Source organism: Coturnix japonica, chromosome 15 (genome assembly GCF_054131305.1).
Source record: "Coturnix japonica strain WE chromosome 15, WE-NBRP24, whole genome shotgun sequence".
NCBI lineage: Eukaryota > Metazoa > Chordata > Aves > Galliformes > Phasianidae > Coturnix > Coturnix japonica.
In genome coordinates this window covers 2,038,691-2,058,722 of record NC_140677.1, presented here as the reverse complement: position 1 = coordinate 2,058,722, position 20,032 = coordinate 2,038,691, and the positions used below count along the sequence as shown (strand labels likewise).

Here is a 20,032-nt window from a genome sequence, read left to right as displayed (position 1 = left end):
GGGCCGCTGCCGGGTCGCGCCGCTGAGCTCATCGCGCTGCGCCGCACGGAGCTGTACGGGGCTGTACGGAGCCGCTCTGGGCCTCACCGAGGCCGGCAGCCCGCGGGTGAGTACGGGGCTCCTTTGGGCCTTTGCTCGCAGCGGAGGCCCTCGGTCTGACGCGGCGTTGCGCTGTTCTCTCCCCAGATGTGGGCTGAGGTGTTGCTTCTGCCCTGCAGGGCCCGGCTCCTTCCTCCTCTCCGGCTGCGGCACCGCGCGGCGCGCACCATGAAGCTGCAGTCCCCGCAGTTCCAGGCGCTCTTCACGCCGGGGCTGCGCAGCGTGGCAGGTGAGTTGGGGTGGGCAGCCATTCCTTGGCGCTCCTATGGTCGCTCCGGGCCCATCAGCAGCTGTTGTTGTTGATTGTGTTCCCCTCCTTGTGTCAGAACTGTTTGAGAAGAAGAACTACGAGCTGAGAATCGCAGGAGGCGCCGTCAGGGATTTGCTGAGTGGAATGACGCCTCAAGATGTGGATTTTGCCACCACGGCTACGCCGGAAGAGATGAAGGAGATGTTCAGCTCTGCTGGCGTCCGTCTGATCAACAACAAAGGGGAGAAACACGGAACTATCACTGCCAGGGTTGGTTTGCAGTCAGGCTGTGGGACTTCATTGTGTGGCAGGTGGGGAAGCTGATTCTGTGCTTCTCAGGGCTCACCTTATGTATCCTGCATGTTCCTTTGCTTCTTAACCTTCTGCAGCAAGGGTAGCTTGAACAGTTATATGGACACAGGCATTATTTGGAGGTATTTGTGAGCTTTGATGTCAGTTCTGTATGGAAGCATCATATGTGTTTGCATACAGTTGGTGCTCAAGCCGCCTCCATGTAAACCAACACAGGGCAGGGAGATGTATAGCCTTGATACTTGCATTGATGTTGAGTTTCTGTGGGATTTCCAGCTCCATGAGCAGAACTTTGAGATCACTACACTTAGAATTGACATCGTCACTGATGGACGGCACGCCGAGGTGGAATTCACCACCGACTGGGAAAAGGATGCGGAAAGGAGGGACCTGACCGTCAACTCCATGTTCCTAGGTAAAATGCTTTCAGAAGTAAATGTGTCGATAAAGCGCTGCTCTTCAGACCGTGGTGGGGAATTTTCCCTCTCGTGATGGATTCTTTTATAGTGCTGTCAGCCAAAGGCTCTGTACAAATACAGTGAGCCATTGGTACTCTGCTTTTTCGGTAGGAGTGTTTATTAAATTTCTGCTTTTACGCTTTTTCATCCTGTAGGTCTGGATGGGACGCTGTACGACTTCTTCAATGGATACGATGACTTAAAAAACAAGAAGATTAGGTTTGTGGGAAAGGCAAGTGCAAGAATACAAGAAGATTATTTACGAATCCTAAGATATTTCAGGTACTGGCTTTCACTGGGAAACGATAGCAATAAGAAGTACTTGTGATGGCTGATTGGAGGTGTAGAAATGGAGTTCCATGGAGAAGGTCTTATTCCTCAAAACATGGTGAAAGAAAGAAGCGCGTTTTGGCTTCTGTTCTCTCTGTGTGACCAAGAATCATAGAACCATAGAATCACAAGGTTGGAAAGGACCCTCAAGATCATCCAGTCCAACTGTCCTCCCATCATTGTTGCCACCACAAGCCACTAAACCATCTCTTGTAGCTCCTCATCCAGACGCCTCTTGAACACTGCCAGGGTCAGCGACTCCACCACCTCCATAGAAATACGCTGTCCTTTGAAAACAGTCTTTACAACAGTTCTGTTTCAAGTATAATTTAAATATTGAGTTTATTGATGGCCAGTTGTTGCCATGTAACCAACAGAAGTGCAGTTACTTGCCCTGAAGCTTTATGCAGCCTGGGAGACGGGGAGGAGAGTGAATCTGATCAGGATTGATTGATTTGCTTTGGGCGGTGTGACAACTTAACACAACTTAACTGATCTTGTGCCTTTTCTTTGGAACTGAACTTCTTTGGGCAGGTTTTATGGAAGGATTGCAGAAAAAGCTGGTGACCACGAATCTGACACGCTGCAGGCAATTAAAGAGAATGCCAAAGGTTTGGCTGGGATTTCAGGAGAAAGGATTTGGGTGGAACTGAAAAAAATCCTTATCGGAAACCACGTAAATCATTTGGTTCGACTTCTGTACGAGCTGGATGTCGCACAGTACATAGGTAAAGTTAAATGACTGTAAGTGATACAGGAATAGGAAATCAAAAAAGTTTGCTTTTACCTTTGTTAGCATGCTGGTTTCTTACTAACTAACTCTTCATTGGACTTTCTCCCCTCAGGTTTACCAGTTAATGGAAGCCTGGATGAACTTGACAGAGTCAGTAAAAATACTGCAAACCTGTGTCCGAAACCCATGACCGTTCTGACATCGTTGTTCAAGGTGAAGGATGATGTAACAAACCTTGATTTGAGGCTGAAAATCTCAAAGGAGGAGAAAAACCTTGGCTTCTTTTTGCTGAAACACCGTGAGGATTTAACTAAAGCGACGGGTCCAGAACCACTTAAACCATATCAAGACTTCATCATGGATGTAAGTTGACTTGGTATTGCTGTACTTGGCTTTTTAAGTAACCAGGAATTTCTAGACAAGGTCCTGTGAAACTGTGGCCTATTCATGCAAATACAGCTACGGACTGAGTGTGCTGTACTGTCGCAATAGGAGTTCTCCTATTGCATTGTAAGATGGGATCTGGACCACAGGGGCTCCAGTTCCAGATATGCAAATCAAATCCTTTTAGTTGTATATTCAGTGCTATGCGTTCTTCACAATGTACTGTTAAATACACAACTTCTTCCACTGTGAATTTCAAGTCATGCTGAAGTGAAGTTCTGTACTTCCATTGCAGTAACTGAGAGTAGAGGTGTAAGATGTCAGTCTCAGCAGCATGGACTTCCTTCCATGGGGAAGATATGAGCCCCTCTCTGGATGTAGGCTGGAGTTAACGGCTAAAAAGCTAGTCAGTGAAATTCACAGAGTCTGCAAGTATTTGCTGTGCTCTCCACGCTCAGGCTGAGTTTCAAAACTGATGAGACAGAGCTCCAGTCAGTCAGTTCATAAATCCAGGTTATGGTGCAGAAGTAAGTTTGCTTATAGGGCACAGTGGTGGACTACAGCACACAGTCTGACTTGTTACCTCGTTTCTCCTGATCCATCCTCTCCTTTCAGTCTAGGGAAGCAAATACGATATCGAGAATATTAGAACTTCTGAAGTACCAAGGAGAAGAGCAGCTTTTAAAAGGAATGCAGCAGTGGACTGTGCCTACTTTTCCTGTCAGCGGCCACGACTTGCGGAAAATGGGTTTCACTTGTGGAAAAGAAATTGGCTCAGCACTACAGCAGCTACGGGAGGAGTGGAAGAAGAGTGGGTACCACATGGATAAAGAAGAGTTGTTAAGTTGTATGAAGAAAGTGTAAAAGTTGACAATAAAGGGGGAAACATTTTGTGCTATCGTGCAGACGTACTGTAGGATGGGATGTTTGTAAAGCATGTTCTTCAAAGTTGGTTGCAATAAAAATGTTCACATGTGTGTGAAGGGAGGGAAGGGAAAGGACTACTGGCCTTCAGTGCTTGGGGCATCCAGAACCAGCCCATACATGCAAACACTTAGCTCACATACACGTACTACACATACCCTCAGTGATGCCTCTCTCCCAGCAGTGGAGGCTCATGGATAAAAGGCTTTGCTGCAACTAACAGATAAAAAAAGAGATGAAAACTTACCCCACATCTACATCGGTTTGAATCAAATTGAGTTTTATTCTTTGCAAATTGTTTGCAAGCAACGAGATTTTCCTGAAAACTTGTCCCAAAAGGCAGACAGAGGAAGAGTTAAAGCAGAGAATGGGCTACACCTTCTGCAGCTCCTACAAAGCAATTAATGGTGATCAACAATGAACAAAATGAAGTGCAGCGCGTACAAAAATAGCATCATTATTACAAAAAAGGAACAGCTAGAACTGTTGAGAACAAGTGCGTAAATATCCTGTCCTCATTCTACACAGTCATCAAAACTAAGCTATATGAAAGCTTGCAATATTACAGGCTCTGATTGTATGACATCGTTATGCTATTGCAGCAATACAACAACAGGGCAACCCCCTGTGGTTTCCCCCCCACCCCAAAATGCCTTTAATCCTTTCAGCAGACCCAGCAAGGCCATGGTTGTGCCACCAGCACCGCGGCTGCGTAATTCCCAGGTCTCCCATAATAAGAGGAATTACAGTGGGAGAAAAACTCTCTTGGCAGCAGCCAGCACGTTAATTGGATTAATTACGGCATGAAGCCACATGCCAACCACCGAATGCAGTGAAGATAGCTATTACTGTAAGATATGCTGATTTTCTTTGTACTTAGCTCTCAAAAGCTTATGATGGCCATATTTGCCAGTAATAGATTTCCACAGTCCCAACATTCTAGTAGTTTTCTCCAAAAAAAGGATAAAAGAAGCATAGAGAACATTCATCAACATATTGAGCCTTTCACGACTCTACATCCACACTGAAGGTCACATACTGGCTGGGCCTTTTGCATTTTAACTGCCAGCTTCACCATGACAGGATTCCCCAATTTTGCAGCAAGCTGAATGACACTTGCTTTCAGCCTGCAAAGTCACAGACTTACAAATGGGAAACAACTCACAGAAGGCTGGGCAGATGAAAAAGTCATCAACACTAAGAAAAAGTTGGTGCTAATTTACTTGTGAGCTGTCTCACTTGGTAATATTAGCTACACTTGACAATATATGTATACACACAATACCAAAAATATGCCTATTTTGTATTTCAGCATTGTGAACATAATGCCATTCTTAATTCAGACCATCTGAAAGACTTAGGCAAAACCCAAAACACCTTGAGAAGTCCAGAGAGAGCTGAGAAAATGATCATCCTGAAGGCCTCACTCACTGAAAGCAAACGGCAGAAGATACTTAAGCACCTTAGCATTGCCCACAAGCCCTATTGAGGGTAATGGGAGCAAGAGATACTTGAGTACCTTAGAGGAGAAAAAACCAACCCAAGCCTACAGCTAAGCCATGTGTGGCTCTGTGTGTGTGTGTCTGTGTGCAGGGAGTGAGGGGGAAGCTAGGTGTGATTCTAGTGGCTATCTAGGTACAGAAGTTTCACAGTCTCACATACTGCTCCTTATTTTAGTCTTTCAAAGCTTATTACATAAACACAATGAATATTTTCTTTCCATAAGAAAATGAGTGCATTCACCCCCTGTTTGTTCAGAGTTATATTCAAAGAACTATTGCTTTTCACAGTTCACTGGCAAGTCAGAGTACTGCACAGACAATTAAATATGGTATTAAAGATGCCTATGGAGAAAACAAAAGTTATTACAGAAGCACAGAGGTAGAAGGCTTCGAAGAACTAAACCTGAGTTACACAATCATCAGTTCCTACCTACTTAGCATAATATCCTAACAGCCTTTCAGCATTTGGCATCTGGATTTTTCTTAAGCTGTACTGTAACACACACTACTTAGATTAGATCAGATCATACCTGTCTTGCAGAGGTCTGACCTTAGCCTCTCAGTGCAGTAATCTGTCCATGCTACACGTCTGATGCAACTGGGAAGGAACAACTACTGGGTTACATCTTCAACCTTAAGCATTATTCCCATAGTATTTAACAACGCAAGTTCTTGAAAATGCACAAGAAGAAACAGTGAATGCAATAGCTTCAAGGTAAAAAGTGTGTATGTACACTCACAAACTGGAGAAATTTTGCCATTTTCAGGTTTGGTTTTTGTTCTGAGGGGAAAAAGAACAACAACCAAGCAGTAGCAAAAGCTGCCCCATTTTAGCATCCATTTCTGTAGCACAGAGTCCCAGGAAACAAACTAACTGGAAAAGAGTGGGGGGAAGGGAGGGGGAAGCACTGTCAGTTTGTTTCTTTAAGGTAAGGTGATAAAGTAAAATTTTACCTTATGATATTAAAGCACTGAAGGAAAAAGATATGCTGAGTCTCTTGTCAGAACAGGTATTAGAGAAAAATCTCCAGTCTCAGGGAATCCCAGGCATGCATTCCTATAAGCTGATCTCCCATTGAAATTGCTGTGAAAAATACAAAAACTACATTCCAAAGTAAACCACAGTAAATAACAATGTCTTTCATGTTCTGGGACTGACCAGTATATTCTGTATAAATAATTTAAAATTTAAAAGGTTTCTGAAGTCAGAAATGCTCAATATACCAGAGAACTTCTAAGGACCAACTACAATATAAGCTCCTTTCAAAGGGCATTTTCTGGCATACTTGTTCCAGCTGCACCCAGCAGCCAGCTCTGCCAGTTACACCACTACTACTGACATCACCAACACAACATCCTTCAGCCTTCTACTCTCTTCGATGGTTATTCAACAAACATTTCATAAACATCACGAGATTAAAACTGCGAAGTTAGAAACAGGGATTCTCATCAAAAACACTTTTAAGTAAGGGAAATATCCTGCAATGAATTACTGGTATCTACCATCACATGTTGCATAATTATACTCTATTTCTTCCACTGCAGGCTGATAGCAGCAAACATTTCCTGAAATGAAAGTTCAGACGAAGTAGAAAGTTCAGAGTCAAGTCTGCCCAAATGAACTGATTTCCTGGTGTCTCGTGCCACTTTCTCTCCACAGCTGTCATTTTTAAGAATCAACCTTCAGTTCTCAGCGTCCAAAAAACAACAGCAACGTGGATGCACGGCAAAGGTGAAGCTTTCTTTGCGTGCAGCTGCGAGTTCTTGTTTTGTTAGTTTTTAAGTGAGCATCAAAAGCAGAACTAAGCAGATGCATCTAGGAGACAGAGTACTGCCTGTTCATCTCCAAAGCAAGGTACTGGATTACAAGCAGAGTAACGGAGATCTGTCATGGCCCAACTCATCCTCTGCTTCTGGAATCCGAGGCAGGAGAGCAGACCGTGTTAATCCCCAAAATTTTTGTGGTGACATTTCCTTTTTGGTAGCTGTGAACTTCCATCCCATATGGTTCCCACAGATTCTGCACTGGGCTATTGTCCAGGCATAGCTGTCAGAAACAAACAAAGAACAAGAAGCCTTCAAGGAGAGAAAGTACTTAAAACATTCAGGGTAGAAGAATGTTTCCTGATACTGTGATTTGGTAAAAAAAAAACCAAAAACACAAAAAAACTCACAAAAATAACCTATGAAGAATGGTTTGTGAAACTGTAATTCAAATATAATTTGACATTTCAGCTCTTTTAAAGAGGTCAAGTATTTAAAGTCTTGAATGTATGCCTGAAGCATGCCTATCTAAAGCAAAAAGTCACTACCAGGCAAGGATGGCATTTTGGCACAAGACCATTCATAGGCAGACTTCTACATCTTGACTTAATACTGCTATTCTTCCAGACAGCGAGACCACTTAAAGGCATTCAGTGGTAATCAGATTAAGACAGAGGTAGTATACATTACTGTAACCTAAAGTGACTACTTTAGGTTTTAAAATAACCAAACAAACAAACCAAAAAACCTCAGTAGAGTAACTGCATTTGTCGTTTCCCATAGTTCGATAGAAAAGTTTGCAACCAACTTTATGTATTAACAGTTGAAGAATATTACCCAGGAAACCAGCTGTGTTCTGTTGATGGTCGTCCACTGAGATTCAAGTTGCAGGCTTTATATACAGTAAGGGTTTCATGGATGTAACCATGAGGATTCACATATGCTGCCATGGGTCCGCATAAGGACAAACTGTAGAAGACAATTAACAATTCTGTCAGACTTCAAGAAAAGGTGTTTAAACACATATTGCCCAAGTTAGGATTACAGCATCCTCATCTTCAGCTGCACCCTGCCCAGCTGTTTGTTAAAGGTCTCAGAGAACAGCTGGTAGGATATTTTTATGGAATCCACCCAATTTAAGGCTAATAATGTTTCTCTCAAAACCCGAGAGCCTGGTATACAAAAAAATATGAATCTCTATTATGTGCTTTATTTGATTAGGAGCAATAAACTCACCTGAATATTTCATTCTTGGTTGTTATTTCTGTATCCTGGCATTGCTTACAACAAAGGGACGTACACTTCGAAAAGAAGAAATAAGAAAAAAAGAGAGTAACTTCACTCATCTCCAGGTACTTGTCAGCACTGTGGCCAGTAACAACATTTCTCTTCCATTCTCTGAGAACAAACTTTGTGCTGATCCCTTGGTTCATCTGGGCAGCACTCACTTACAGTCTACTCTTTATATCAAAGGATAAAAGTCTGTATGTGTTTTACTTACTCGTGGTATATCTGTACACTCTTTTAATCTTAAAAAATTCTGAGTATGCAATGAAAGTCAAATTGCTGAGATCCTTAAAAGCTACTTCAGAAAAAAGCCCAACACAGAAAAGGTAGAATGAATATAAATGTAATCATTCTTCTAACATTTGAGAACACTGTAGATCAATTGTCCTAGATTTATCAAGACAAATACATACGCTGCACTGACCTTTTTCTTAACTATGATGACAGAGTAATTTATCCAATACAATTTATATAAAGCAGAGCCAAACAATCCATCACCAACATTGCCAAGAAATAACCATTTAAATCAGCTTCATAGAATGCTTTATTATGACTTCTCAGGAGGTGCATTGTGATGAATGTATTACCAAAACTCTGACTCTCTAGTCAGAAATTTGACAGTGAATATTTCTACTACCAACTACCAGACAAATTTTATCTACACTGATGACTCTTTCGGTGTTTTCTCTTTGGAACACGAATAGCAACCTAAACTGCTATTGGAAATACTGAAAGATATTGCCACTATTGTTCCTAAAACATATGGATTCAACGTTATATAACACATATTATATAACAGTTTAATATATGATTAAGCAACGTGCTATGTAAAAATAAAATGATGCAACCTACACTCAGAGCATTATATGACCATGGAATGGCGAGTAAAATGATCTCGTTTTAAAACATCTTTAAAAAGTTATGGCTTAAGAATCAATATATGTCTTTTGCTAAAAAGTCCCTTCAGTCTAAGATTTATACTCAATAGCTCTACAGAGATTTATCTTTTGCCACAAAATGCACAAGCCTTCATAGTACAACACTGCTTCACTGCAGTACGCTACTCTGGCAATATGGTGTTCTGATGTTCAAAAGGTTGGTAACAGCAACACTGGACTTACAGCACCATCTCTTGGAGAAGGCACTGTAGCAAGGTGTGAAATATGAATTTAACAAAAGCAAAGAGGATTCCTGCTGCAAAATAAATCTAGAATTAATATAATTCCCTTCCTTGAGCCCACCTTTTCAGGGCAAAGGAGAACTACAAACTCCCAAGTTCACTTTCCAGAAGTATTATTTGTTACAGGAGATGGTAAGTCCCTTTTTGTTTTCTAATGGTGGTGGGGAGAACAGTATTAAAGTAAATAACAGGTATGCCAATACTCACTTTGTTCATAATATCTAATTCACACCGAAGCCGCTGAATAGCGCTACCTATTTTAAGCAACTGTATGCGTAATGCATCATCGATGGGCAGGCAAGCAGCAACTCTGTAAGAAAAATCTAGAAATGAGAAAGTAGCAGGCCTGTTAGAATTTAAGAAAGAAACAAACCTACCAGTTCTACTCAGTTACAGATTGAGAGCTAAAACATAGCTTTATAATGGACTTTCAGAGTTCATCTCTGTACATCCAAAACAGACACCTGCAGAAAATTTAAAAATCTCATATGCTTTTGGTTCTTGTTTTCTTGTGAAACATTTAAATCACATTCCTCCTGTAAGGAGCACAAGAAAGCTTTATTTCTTTTACAAGAAGTGCTTTAGAAGAACTGGAGGATATTCACTTCTTTACAAGTTCTTAACAAACCTAATGACATCAGCTACATTGACTCAACTAAAGTCAAACTTCAGAAGTCAGAAATGGACTGTCAATAGAAAGTAATTATCCAACTCTTACAGCTTTAGGACTATTTTTTTTTTCCCTAATTCTACTTCAAGCTCAAAGCCAAAGACCATACCTATTGGGTTTGTTGGAAGAGACTCATCTTTAAGATTTTCATCCCATTCGTGTAGCTGTCTCTTGACTCTTTCCATCAAGGTTTCCTTTTGTAAGAAGAAAAGCCTAATTTAAGCACACAGGTATTTCTGTTTTCTTAGAAAAAGGAAGCAAAATGTACAGGAAGCTATTTTCCTCAGTAGACATTCTTCTAAGTCTTAAATGCTAACTACAGACACTTTATACCTCCATGTCTTAAACTAAGAACAAGATGGGAAATGTGCAAAAAACAACCAACAATAGTTCTAAATCTCATCTGAGGTAAGTACATAACTATTTAAACTCTAGACACTTACAGATCTGGGCTAAGCAGAATTAGCCTCCTCCATTTCTGACCCTTCATGTATTAAATGCACATTTCTACACAAGCATACGAAGAAAAGTACAAGCTTTTTAAAAAGCAAACTAACTCCAACAGGAAAGACCCACCTGCGGCTATTAAGGGCTCTGCTGGTTACGACACTCACCTGGATCATGTGGGACAGAAGGTCTATTTTTCTGCTCCAGGACAACACAGCAGGAACCTGAACCTCGGTCATCCATCCCCAGTGCACATTCAAGCACCAGGGAACAACTATACAAAGGGGAAACCTTTACTACTCTTACCAGTAAACTACCAGTTATACCCTTCTTTAAAAGCACTTCTGAGCCAACAAAATTAAACTTAATATTATCCAGTAAGTAGATATAAAAAATGAAGTATATATTGTTTGGTAATACTTACAGCATCGTATAAAGAGTAAAGCCAGGGAGGCCAAGATGTCAGACTGGCACAGTGAAACTTCCTCTGAAATCGAAATCAGAAATGATTTTTATTTAATATGAGCAGATTTTATCAACAGGTGTCTCTCTTTTGCTTGTGTAAACCAGGTATCTGATTACATAAAGACACAATAAATAATCACCATCACTACCAATATTTCAAGAGGCTACTGAAACACTTCTCAAGTGTGGTGAGTGCTACAACTTTTGTACAAGATAGATGATACATGGATCCTCTCAGAAAATCTGTCTCAGCATTGTAAGTACTTCTACTACTTTGGAATAAGAAATCACGCCTTTCAAAAGAATATCTAGAACCTAGATGGTTGAAAAATGTAAGTGCCATTTGGTAGTGCATCTTCTCCATCAGTTATTGATGTCCACAGCAGTTACTGACTATGTAAGGTGATGGAAGTTCTTCATATCAATTCATTCACAAGAATAAATACATAAAATGAAAGAGAGATTAATGAGCAATACCAGGTATCTTAAGCTGACAAAGACAAATCCAAAGAATATAGTCATATTTTTAAAGTGGAAAACTGAAGTGCTGCTAATTAGAAATTCCAGAAGAGCTTTTCTCACAACAGAACAATTACTAATGAAGAAAACTGTTGGGTTACTTAAAGTCAGGATGTTTTTTTGATATACCTACAAAAAAAACATTTGCTGTTTATTCCACCAATGCTTCATTATCCATAAGCTTTAGTAATTAGCATAATCACTGGTGCGTTTATATATAAATTATTAAACAAAGGAACACGCATTTCCCTACTGTTGATAGCTGATAAATAATCACACAATCTGTTACAAAGAGAAAAAATAAAAAACAAGAGCTCGGTATCCAGCATCTCAGTTGTGCATCCACCTCTGAAGACAAACAGATGGAATTTCATACCATGAAAAACAGTAATAAAAGCCAAGCAATTTGCTTCCAACCTTCTGATACTTCTGCCACCACTGACGAAAAGCTCGATCCTGCCACACCGTAGGTTTTGAAGAAGGAAATATGTGACATCGGCTGAGAGACTGCAGCTGTACTGCTGACATTGTTGGAGGCAGCACTCGCTCGGGAAGGATTTGTACTTTAGCCTGTTGAATTCTGATAAAAGAAAAAAAAAAACCAACATGGAGATATACACACCTAGAAGAGTATCAAAAACAGATTTTACTGCTTATCAATACATGGTACTACAAAATTTAAGCAGATATCTATTAAATTGGAGCTTATGTTGTACTAACATAAATCAAATGACCTGAGGAAACAGGCAGCATATTAACAAACCAAGCACATACTGCTCTAAAATATGGACTCACACCCTCAGCTAACTGTGCCGTTAGCTGACTGGACTTGGGTGCACGCTGAACTTTAGTACACCTAAAATCCAAATAAAAGCAATGAATTATAGATTCTTCTATCTATTCTTAATATGCCTCTAAAAGTCAGAATTAGCTGCTTCCCAAATATTTTTTGCATTGGCCTACAGAACTTCAATATTTTCAGCAAAAGTTACTTGCTTTTTTTTTTTCCCTCTCCCAGTTAACTTCCTTTTCCATGAGATACAACAGGACACCTACATGCTTTAGAGCTCAGGTTTGCCATTGGGATTGTGGCAGATGGATTTAAAGTCCGACTGACAACAGCTACACAACACTGGATTTTCAGATTTCTGTCTCCTCAAGTTACCTTTGGCAATAAACTGTCAGCTATTACACACCTAACTCTCAGAAAGGAAATTTAGCTGAAATGCAGTTTGCTATCTTCAAACCACAAAAGCTGATGTGCTTAGCGAGAGCTCAAAATCAGCAGAAATAGGATACAGACTCTGATTGTCCTTTAATATCCCAGCATCAATCAGGTCACCTATTCCACTGTGTCTGATAACAGTTACACAGCTACCAAGAATACTACCTAGAAGGAATGAATTTAATTTTTTTAATAGTATGATGCATGAGAAATCTTGAAACATAAGATGCATATCATTATTTTAAGGGTGCTTTTATGTTATACAAAAGGAAAAATAAGCAAGGGAAGTCACTTATTCCTCCATTATTATTACCAGCCTCCAGTCATCCTGAAGAAAACCACCCCTCTTGAGATCAGTTACTGTCCTCTCCATATCTAAATCATGCAGCTGGATGCTTCTGTACGTTGTTCAAGCTCAGCATTTAGAGATCACTCAGAGTGGAAAAAGGGCAAGCATCTTGTTATTGGCTGTACTGTCAGACCATTGCCTGCAGCAGCTCAGAGATGCAACTGCACATGAAGTTCAATGGACCTAGTCCTGTGCAGACCTCTAGAGAGGACTTAAGAAAATGCAAGTTACTGTTTTTCAGAGGTATAGAAACTGGTATCAGGGAGGCTTTCCACATGACAACACAAGACACACACATGACAGAGGAGAGCCTCTCCTCATTTCATATTTAGTTTGAAACATGGATGTGACAGGTATTTCCAGCTGATGTTATTCTGAGCATCTCAGAGCAAAGTCACTACAACTAAAACACACAGCTGAAAAAGTTGCTGATTAAGTACAAAGACACAAATGAGTTAATTGTGTGACTGAAAGGCCACACGCAGCAGCAATGTAAAATCAATGTTTTGGTCAAACAAGATCTGCAGTATGTAAAATCAAATACATTATTTTCTTACCCGTCTGACTGGGTTCGTATTTCAAGCACCTTGAATCTCTGTCTTCCTATTGCTTTTACTTTGACCGTTTCAATTCCATACTCCTGCTCTTCCCTGTAGGCATATATCTCTGCTGTTGTTCCAAAATGTGCTTCCCTTTCACGTACGTTACTAAAAGCAACAGAATTTAAACAGTTACCTACCCTCCAAGTAGTACTGTTCATGTTTCTCTTGTTAATCTACCTGCACTGGCAGTAAAATCTTACCACTCAGCCTTAATCAAAAAGCTAAATGTGGTTAAATGCCTTCAAACTGCTGCAAACATTTTTTCCCCCATTTTAAAAGCTAATTCTAATGTTGGTGGAGTGTTTTTTTTTTTTCACTATTCAGTTTTATTTTAAGGAGGCAGAGGTAAGAATCTAGGAATACAAGGCTCACCAACTCTGAAAGTACCAAACTTCTTTACACTGACCTTCTAAAATAACTATTATCACTTCCTACATAATTAAACCACAGTAAATGGTGATTAAGGGGGAGGAATGTTCCCTCTTCTTTTGGCACACATGAGCCTTTTCCACTTCTCTATCATCCAATGTACCTCTACTGTCAAACCTTCATCTGTGCTTGCTTATACATAATGCACCTCTACAGCAATAAAGTTTCAAAACACAGATCAAATTTTTACATTTCAGAACAAGACTGTTGTAAGTAAAATGGAGGCAATGCATTCAAACAGCAAAATCACAAGTGCTCAAACAAGGACACTTTCTGCCTTTCTTAAACATGATGCTGCCATGGAGCTACTTTTCATGGTGTGCTGGAAGAATATTTTTGTCCAACAATTTCAAACTATAACATAGTTTTCACCACAGAACTGACTGAATCATCTGCTTCTGATCTACTATCCAAATAAACTGTGCTTAAAATACATGCTGCATACCATCAGTATACACTCGTGTATTTTACCTGTATGCAAGAACAGCAAATGTTCTGTCTTTCTGAATTAAATTCCGCACCATGCTAACCTCTTGAGGGTGAAAAAGCTGAAGAGGTAACGTCTGTCCAGGAATCAACATCACCATCACGTGGGGCAACACTGGAATCACCTGACAGCTGTCATCATCGTGCAGTGTTCTCCCGTGAAATTCTTCCATATCAGAACCTAAATACTGAACACAATAGGTCACAATAAGATCCATGATAAAATAAGAGTCAAGGTTTGTATGACAGAATTATGTAAAAACAATCAAAGCTGCTTTGAAATGCGCTTAATGGAAGATATATAGAGAAAGACATACCACATGTGATGTTGGCAAACTGGTGTCAAAATTGATCATGTTTGGCTTTTCGGCATCTCTACCCTCTTGATCTTCAACTTCCATTTCATTTTCATCCTCTTCCTCGCTCTCTGCTAATAAGCACATACAGAATATTGTGTACACATCAACCAGCACAGCTGAAGACACCGATAAGAATCAGAGAATCACAGAACTGCTTTCAATATCCCCAGGCTATTGCCTTTCACTGGGAAGTAGTTTTCCTATTGGTAAATTATTGTCTTGTTGTTACAGCAAAATCACTGCACTGTAGAAAGACTCAGAAGCAGGTTATGCATTCCTGAACAGTGAAGGAATGAGCTTTTCTGAGCAGCTGATAATACACAAAATCTGTTGGTTCCAATTTTTACTTTAGAAGTTGTTTTCTACTTCAGTTCTGAATGCCTTCTGCCTGCAACACAAGGACACCAACCAACTTGATTTCCTGCAGGAGGCTGAATGCACCACTTGACATGGTACAAAACAGAACAATGCAACCAAACCACAAGCAATCTGATGCTCCATACTCAGGCAAGCTGATGTTCCTAGACAATTTCACTGCAGTCAACCTCTCCTCTGTGTATACCAAACATGATCACAGAAGCCAGCACTGCACACACAGAAAGGCCCCAACTACAAAGGAAGGCAATATTATGACTCCGGAGAGAATTTGAGGTACAAAACAGATTACTATTTTCAAGCCATTTCTAGGCCTAGGAGTCAATCCCAAAGCAAGAAGACAACTAAGTTACCTGCATATTTTACTTTGCATTTATCTGTATAAAACCATATACATACTTAAAAGTAAATATAAAAAAATCATAATGAAGATAAGAAAGATGTGTTTCTAAAATGCTAGTTTCACTGCTGTGATGAATTACAATGTAGGCCTGTATATTCACCCAATACAATGTAATTACTGCACATGGGTGATTGTATTATTCCATCCTACTTCCTTACCCTTCAAACACCAATAATAATTATACACCCCCTAAACCTAAAACAGATGCTATAAAACCTCGCAACTTCTGCAGGATTCTCTCATCTGCAGCTGCAGAGTAATGGATAAATCCCAACAGTGCTGTTGATGTGTCTGTTTTAACTCACTAAAGAAGATCTGCACTTACAGCACTGCACACTTTGTAGGAGGAATAGCACAACCCACTGATGTCTCAAATCCAACCTGCACTCTATTCATCTCAAACAGAAGTGATCCAGCACTGCCAGAAAAGAGGTTACAGACTCTTTTTGGCATCACATTAATTAACTTAAAGAAATAAGACACCACTTTCTTCATTACTGTGAAAAAAAAAAACGAAAAAACCAACTATTAATTTCTGCATAATTTTTTCTGTGATACACAGTTAGGAATCCTAAACATTAGTGATGATAGCAAGTTTAACATGAAGAAGAGGGCCATGGCTCTCTAGCCTGATGGATGGGGCAGAGCAGCACTGTGGGCTGGCGAGCAGGGATGCCAACTCAATACTGATTTACTTGCACTCATTAAGTTGTATGAATCATTAGCACTTTTAATAGCCTGTTAGAGAAAGGCTGTTCCATTTGCTTTTCTGAATACAATAGGAATCAGCAGTCGTTGATCTGAGAGCGACTGTACCCTGCAAAGTTTTGCATGCTCTTGCCAAAACTGCACCCTAAGGGCCGTGTGGTGGCAGAGGCAATCAGGAAGGCTGGGAGGAATGATGACTCATTTCACTGCAGCAGCAGCACCATGAGAATGTGGAGAAAACACCATCCTCACACTTTGGTCACACTACAGGAGAGCAAGACAGAAAACAAAAGGAACTGTATCTTCATCACTCTGAAATGTGCACTAGTTGATGTTTTAATATCACAATTAGTGGGAGCTCGGGTGTGACCAAGCTCTGAGTTCCCTCAGTGCAGGCTGGATGCTCATTCTGACCCACTGCCAACATCTCTGTGCAGCACTGAGGAAATAAAAACCTCATTTAACAAACAGAAGCAGGATAGGAAATACTAAGGCTTAAAATACACAGGCATAACATTCTCCTACTAATTTCCTTCCCCAGCAAATTACAGTGGCCACTGGCAAGACTAACTCCCCATTAGGTACATGCTTCTTCTTAAGTAACATATTTTTTCCAGTTTAGCAGGAGTTCCCTCCATAGCCAAATAACACCTTTTCAGCACGTTTCACCACACCAGCTGCGTAACACCCACTGCTACTACTGAGTGTCCTCACCCACTACTGCCAAAGCGAATAACCGAGGACTTTGCACTTGTCTGAATGACAACCTCGCTGCCAACAAGAGGCAGACAGCGACAGGCGAGGCCTAAGATGACAGCCAGAATGAAGCCCACAGCCACCCACAGCTCCGAGCAGGCAGGTCCACACAGGCCGTGAGGAGCGGTAACGGGAAGGACAGGGCGGTACCGGGAGGGACAGGGCGGTACCGGGAGGGGTGTCAGGGCGGTACCGGGGGGGGTGTCAGGGCGGTACCGGGAGGGGGGGGCGGTACCAGGCCCATCGCAGTTCACTCGGCACGGCTGTGATCTGCACCCTCTCCTCGTCCAACTCGCTCTCCCCTCCGCCTCCCTCCTCAGCTGGTGGAACCAATTTTCTCCATTAAAAGCTATATCTCCGCTATCTGATGATTGCACACGAATTTACGGCTCCCGGGCACTCTAATATCCGAGGCACAGACCCACACCCGCCTCCCTCATCTCCTCCCCATTGCCCGTCCCCAGCCCAGCATCCCCGTCCCCGCCTGCCGGCTCCCCCATTACCAGGCACCAGCTGCAGGTGGTTCCCCATGTTATTACGGCGTTCGCCACCTCCTTCCTCGGCGGCCATCGCTGTTTACCTGAAGAGGAGCCTGGGAAAAGGGGGGGGTGGTAGAAGGAGGAGCCAGGCCGGGAGCTGAGGCGCTGTGGAGCGGCCCCTGGCGGCGCTGGGCCGGGGTTGAGCTGTGGGTGCCGGGCCCGAGCAGTCTCACAGCTGAAGAAAGCATCGTCCCTTTGTAAATCAGCTCTGGACAAGAAATTCCTGCTTTTCTCACTAATGTGTCTTTATATTCCACTAATCAGTGTCCTCCCTTGGCCAGGAACAAAGTAAATGCAACTTATTTTTCATAATCAAAGTGTTCAGAAAGAATCCTGTTTTAAAGATAAATAGCACAAGGGCCCCAGTTGAACTGCTGAAGAATAGAACTTGTTTTTTTAATGGCTGCTGAGTTTCTCAGCTGAGATGACTGAATGCTGTGGGTTTGCTTGCTTGTTTTTTTAATGAAATATTGTATATATTTAACAAAAAACTGCTGGAAATTCTAGGACCAAAACCCAGGAATTCTTCTTTTGGATGAGATCACATCTTTGTGATGTTAACACTGCTAAGAGCTGTATTTGTGTGCATAATATAGCTCTAGCTACTGCCTTGATTCTAATTCCAATACTAGATTGGACATAAATTCTAATGTAGTCTATGAATCACCTATATTAAAACCCACCAGCTTTTCTTACAAAGGCACAGCAAAAACAGAGTGGATTCTTAAGATATGTCGTTTCTGTTGGGTTACATGTTATATTGGGACATTTATTTCATTAAAATACTGTGAGGTGTGATTAAAATTAATGTTTTAACCTAACGGCCTTAGGAAGTCCATTTAATATGTGAATGTTTGGCTTTATTAACATAAAAGGTGATCTTTAGTTTTACTGTATGTAATATACTGTACATATATCCAATGCATTCCCTCTTCTCCACCTACATACCTGAATTAAGCAGAATAATAATGTACTGTATTGCTGGAACAAGAAGCACTAGATGGTGCTGTAACATTCACTTTTGCTGGTTTTGTTACTTGGGAGACCATCAGCTGTGCTGCCCTGTTAGCTTTGGGCTTTCTATTTTTATGGGATTCACAGCAAACAATAGAAAAGTTTGATCTCTGACCTAATCCATTTTGAACAGGCTTTTGTCTATTTCTGCAGCGTGCTGTTTGACCACTTCTGTTTAACAAGTAGTCTGTACAGTCCAATTAGAAAAGGGAAAGTCTTTCATATGTATGCCATTGATTTCTATTCTGCCAATTAATTGGCTTGTTAAACACTCTAGCTCTAGGCAGAATTAAGTAATATATATAAGTATTTTGAAATAAAAAGTGACTCTCAACCTCAAGATAACTATTATTAAATATTGAAAATAAGAGCAGTCACAGGACAAGAAACACTGTAACTTATATATAAAAAAGCTAGTTGCAAAAAATACATGAGGTCATCTTGATATCAACAACCAGGCAGTCTCAACGTGAAGGACACTTGCCATCTCCAAATGACCAAGGAGGGTCAGCTTCGTAATTACTGCAGTATGAACTTCACCATCCCAAAGCTACTGCAGCATCAAAGCTGTCTACTTTAACATTAGATGTACTCCACAAGAACACAGAGAACAGAATAAGGTACTTCCAAAAGCAACAAATCAGTGATGGTTAGGAAGACTATTCTAGAAATAAGCATGATTGGACAACACTTGTGGAGCTTAAGAGGAGCAGATGACAAGTTCATCACAAAACAGCTAACGCTTACTTCAGTTGGCATTCTGGAAAGAACAGGGCATATTTATGACTCTATTTTAGCATTTGTTGCCTAGGTCAGGCTAGTGTGACAAATGAGCAGCTCTGAATATGCAGAAGGCTTTCAGACAAAAAGCCTATTAGCCAAATTTGCTTATTACTATGCGTAGAAGCAAATTCTCTTGCCAATGAACTCTCGCCAAGTAACAAACTATTTGGCACGTGTGCAAAACCCATATTCAGTGCAAGTGACAGACAGCATGCAGCATGAGCCATAACGAAAATGAGACCATAAACAGAGATTTTGTTCAATGAAGTGGGAAGAACTCCCTTTTAGGTAATGTTAGCTGGAAGGGTATACCAAGTCAAGACGACCCCATGTCACTTAGGAGTATTGCCTATGTGTTAACTCAGAGCTTCTAGACAGCTTAGAGATGAGTGTACCTTTTTGAGAAGAGGGGCTGAGACCTGTTTCTCTGCAGCTGATACTCTTCCATTTAAACCTGGAGACCACTGCAGTTCTCACTGCTTTTGGCCCAGCCTGAAACACTCTTGGCCATGAAACACTCAAGAAAGAGGTTAGCACCGAGCTGATATGCCCACCACTGATACAAAGTTCTAAAAGGATTTATCAGAGCTCAGAGTCTAATCTTTCCTTTTATATGTATGTGTGTGTGTATATATATATATATGTTTAATTAAAAAAATGGAATTTCCTTTGCCTTTCCT

The 20,032-nt window shown here is 40.9% G+C and overlaps 2 protein-coding genes across 11 annotated transcripts; one reads left to right on the top strand and one right to left on the bottom strand.

Annotated features, from left to right (window-relative positions):
• Positions 1-16: 16 nt before the first annotated feature.
• TRNT1 (tRNA nucleotidyl transferase 1) lies at positions 17-3,471 on the top strand. Of its 2 annotated transcripts, none has more exons than XM_085516130.1 (8): positions 17-106; positions 219-328; positions 426-619; positions 938-1,076; positions 1,275-1,401; positions 1,984-2,177; positions 2,295-2,545; positions 3,182-3,471. In XM_085516130.1, exons 2-8 carry the CDS (start codon positions 268-270, stop codon positions 3,428-3,430), a joined length of 1,215 nt encoding a protein of 404 aa, XP_085372256.1. In that variant the 5' UTR covers positions 17-106; positions 219-267; the 3' UTR covers positions 3,431-3,471. The 2 variants fall into 2 exon arrangements, with proteins under 2 accessions (XP_085372256.1, XP_015730738.2); XM_015875252.3 differs by having other exon boundaries at positions 187-328.
• A 278-nt stretch (positions 3,472-3,749) lies between these two features.
• Positions 3,750-17,598, bottom strand: CRBN (cereblon). Of its 9 annotated transcripts, none has more exons than XR_014934545.1 (11): positions 17,520-17,598; positions 14,733-14,842; positions 14,401-14,603; positions 13,456-13,605; positions 11,742-11,904; positions 10,765-10,827; positions 10,003-10,087; positions 9,431-9,533; positions 7,993-8,057; positions 7,594-7,725; positions 3,750-7,039 (listed from the first exon to the last, which is right to left on the bottom strand). XR_014934545.1 is itself a non-coding variant. In XM_015875254.3 (11 exons), the coding sequence occupies exons 1-11, from the start codon at positions 17,584-17,586 to the stop codon at positions 6,856-6,858; spliced, it is 1,341 nt and encodes a 446-aa protein (XP_015730740.1). In that variant the 5' UTR covers positions 17,587-17,598; the 3' UTR covers positions 3,750-6,855. The 9 variants fall into 9 exon arrangements, 8 of the variants coding, with proteins under 8 accessions (XP_015730740.1, XP_085372260.1, XP_015730741.1 ...); XM_015875254.3 differs by having other exon boundaries at positions 9,431-9,546; positions 14,733-14,845; XM_085516134.1 differs by having other exon boundaries at positions 9,431-9,546; positions 14,460-14,603; positions 14,733-14,845.
• Positions 17,599-20,032: the final 2,434 nt, after the last annotated feature.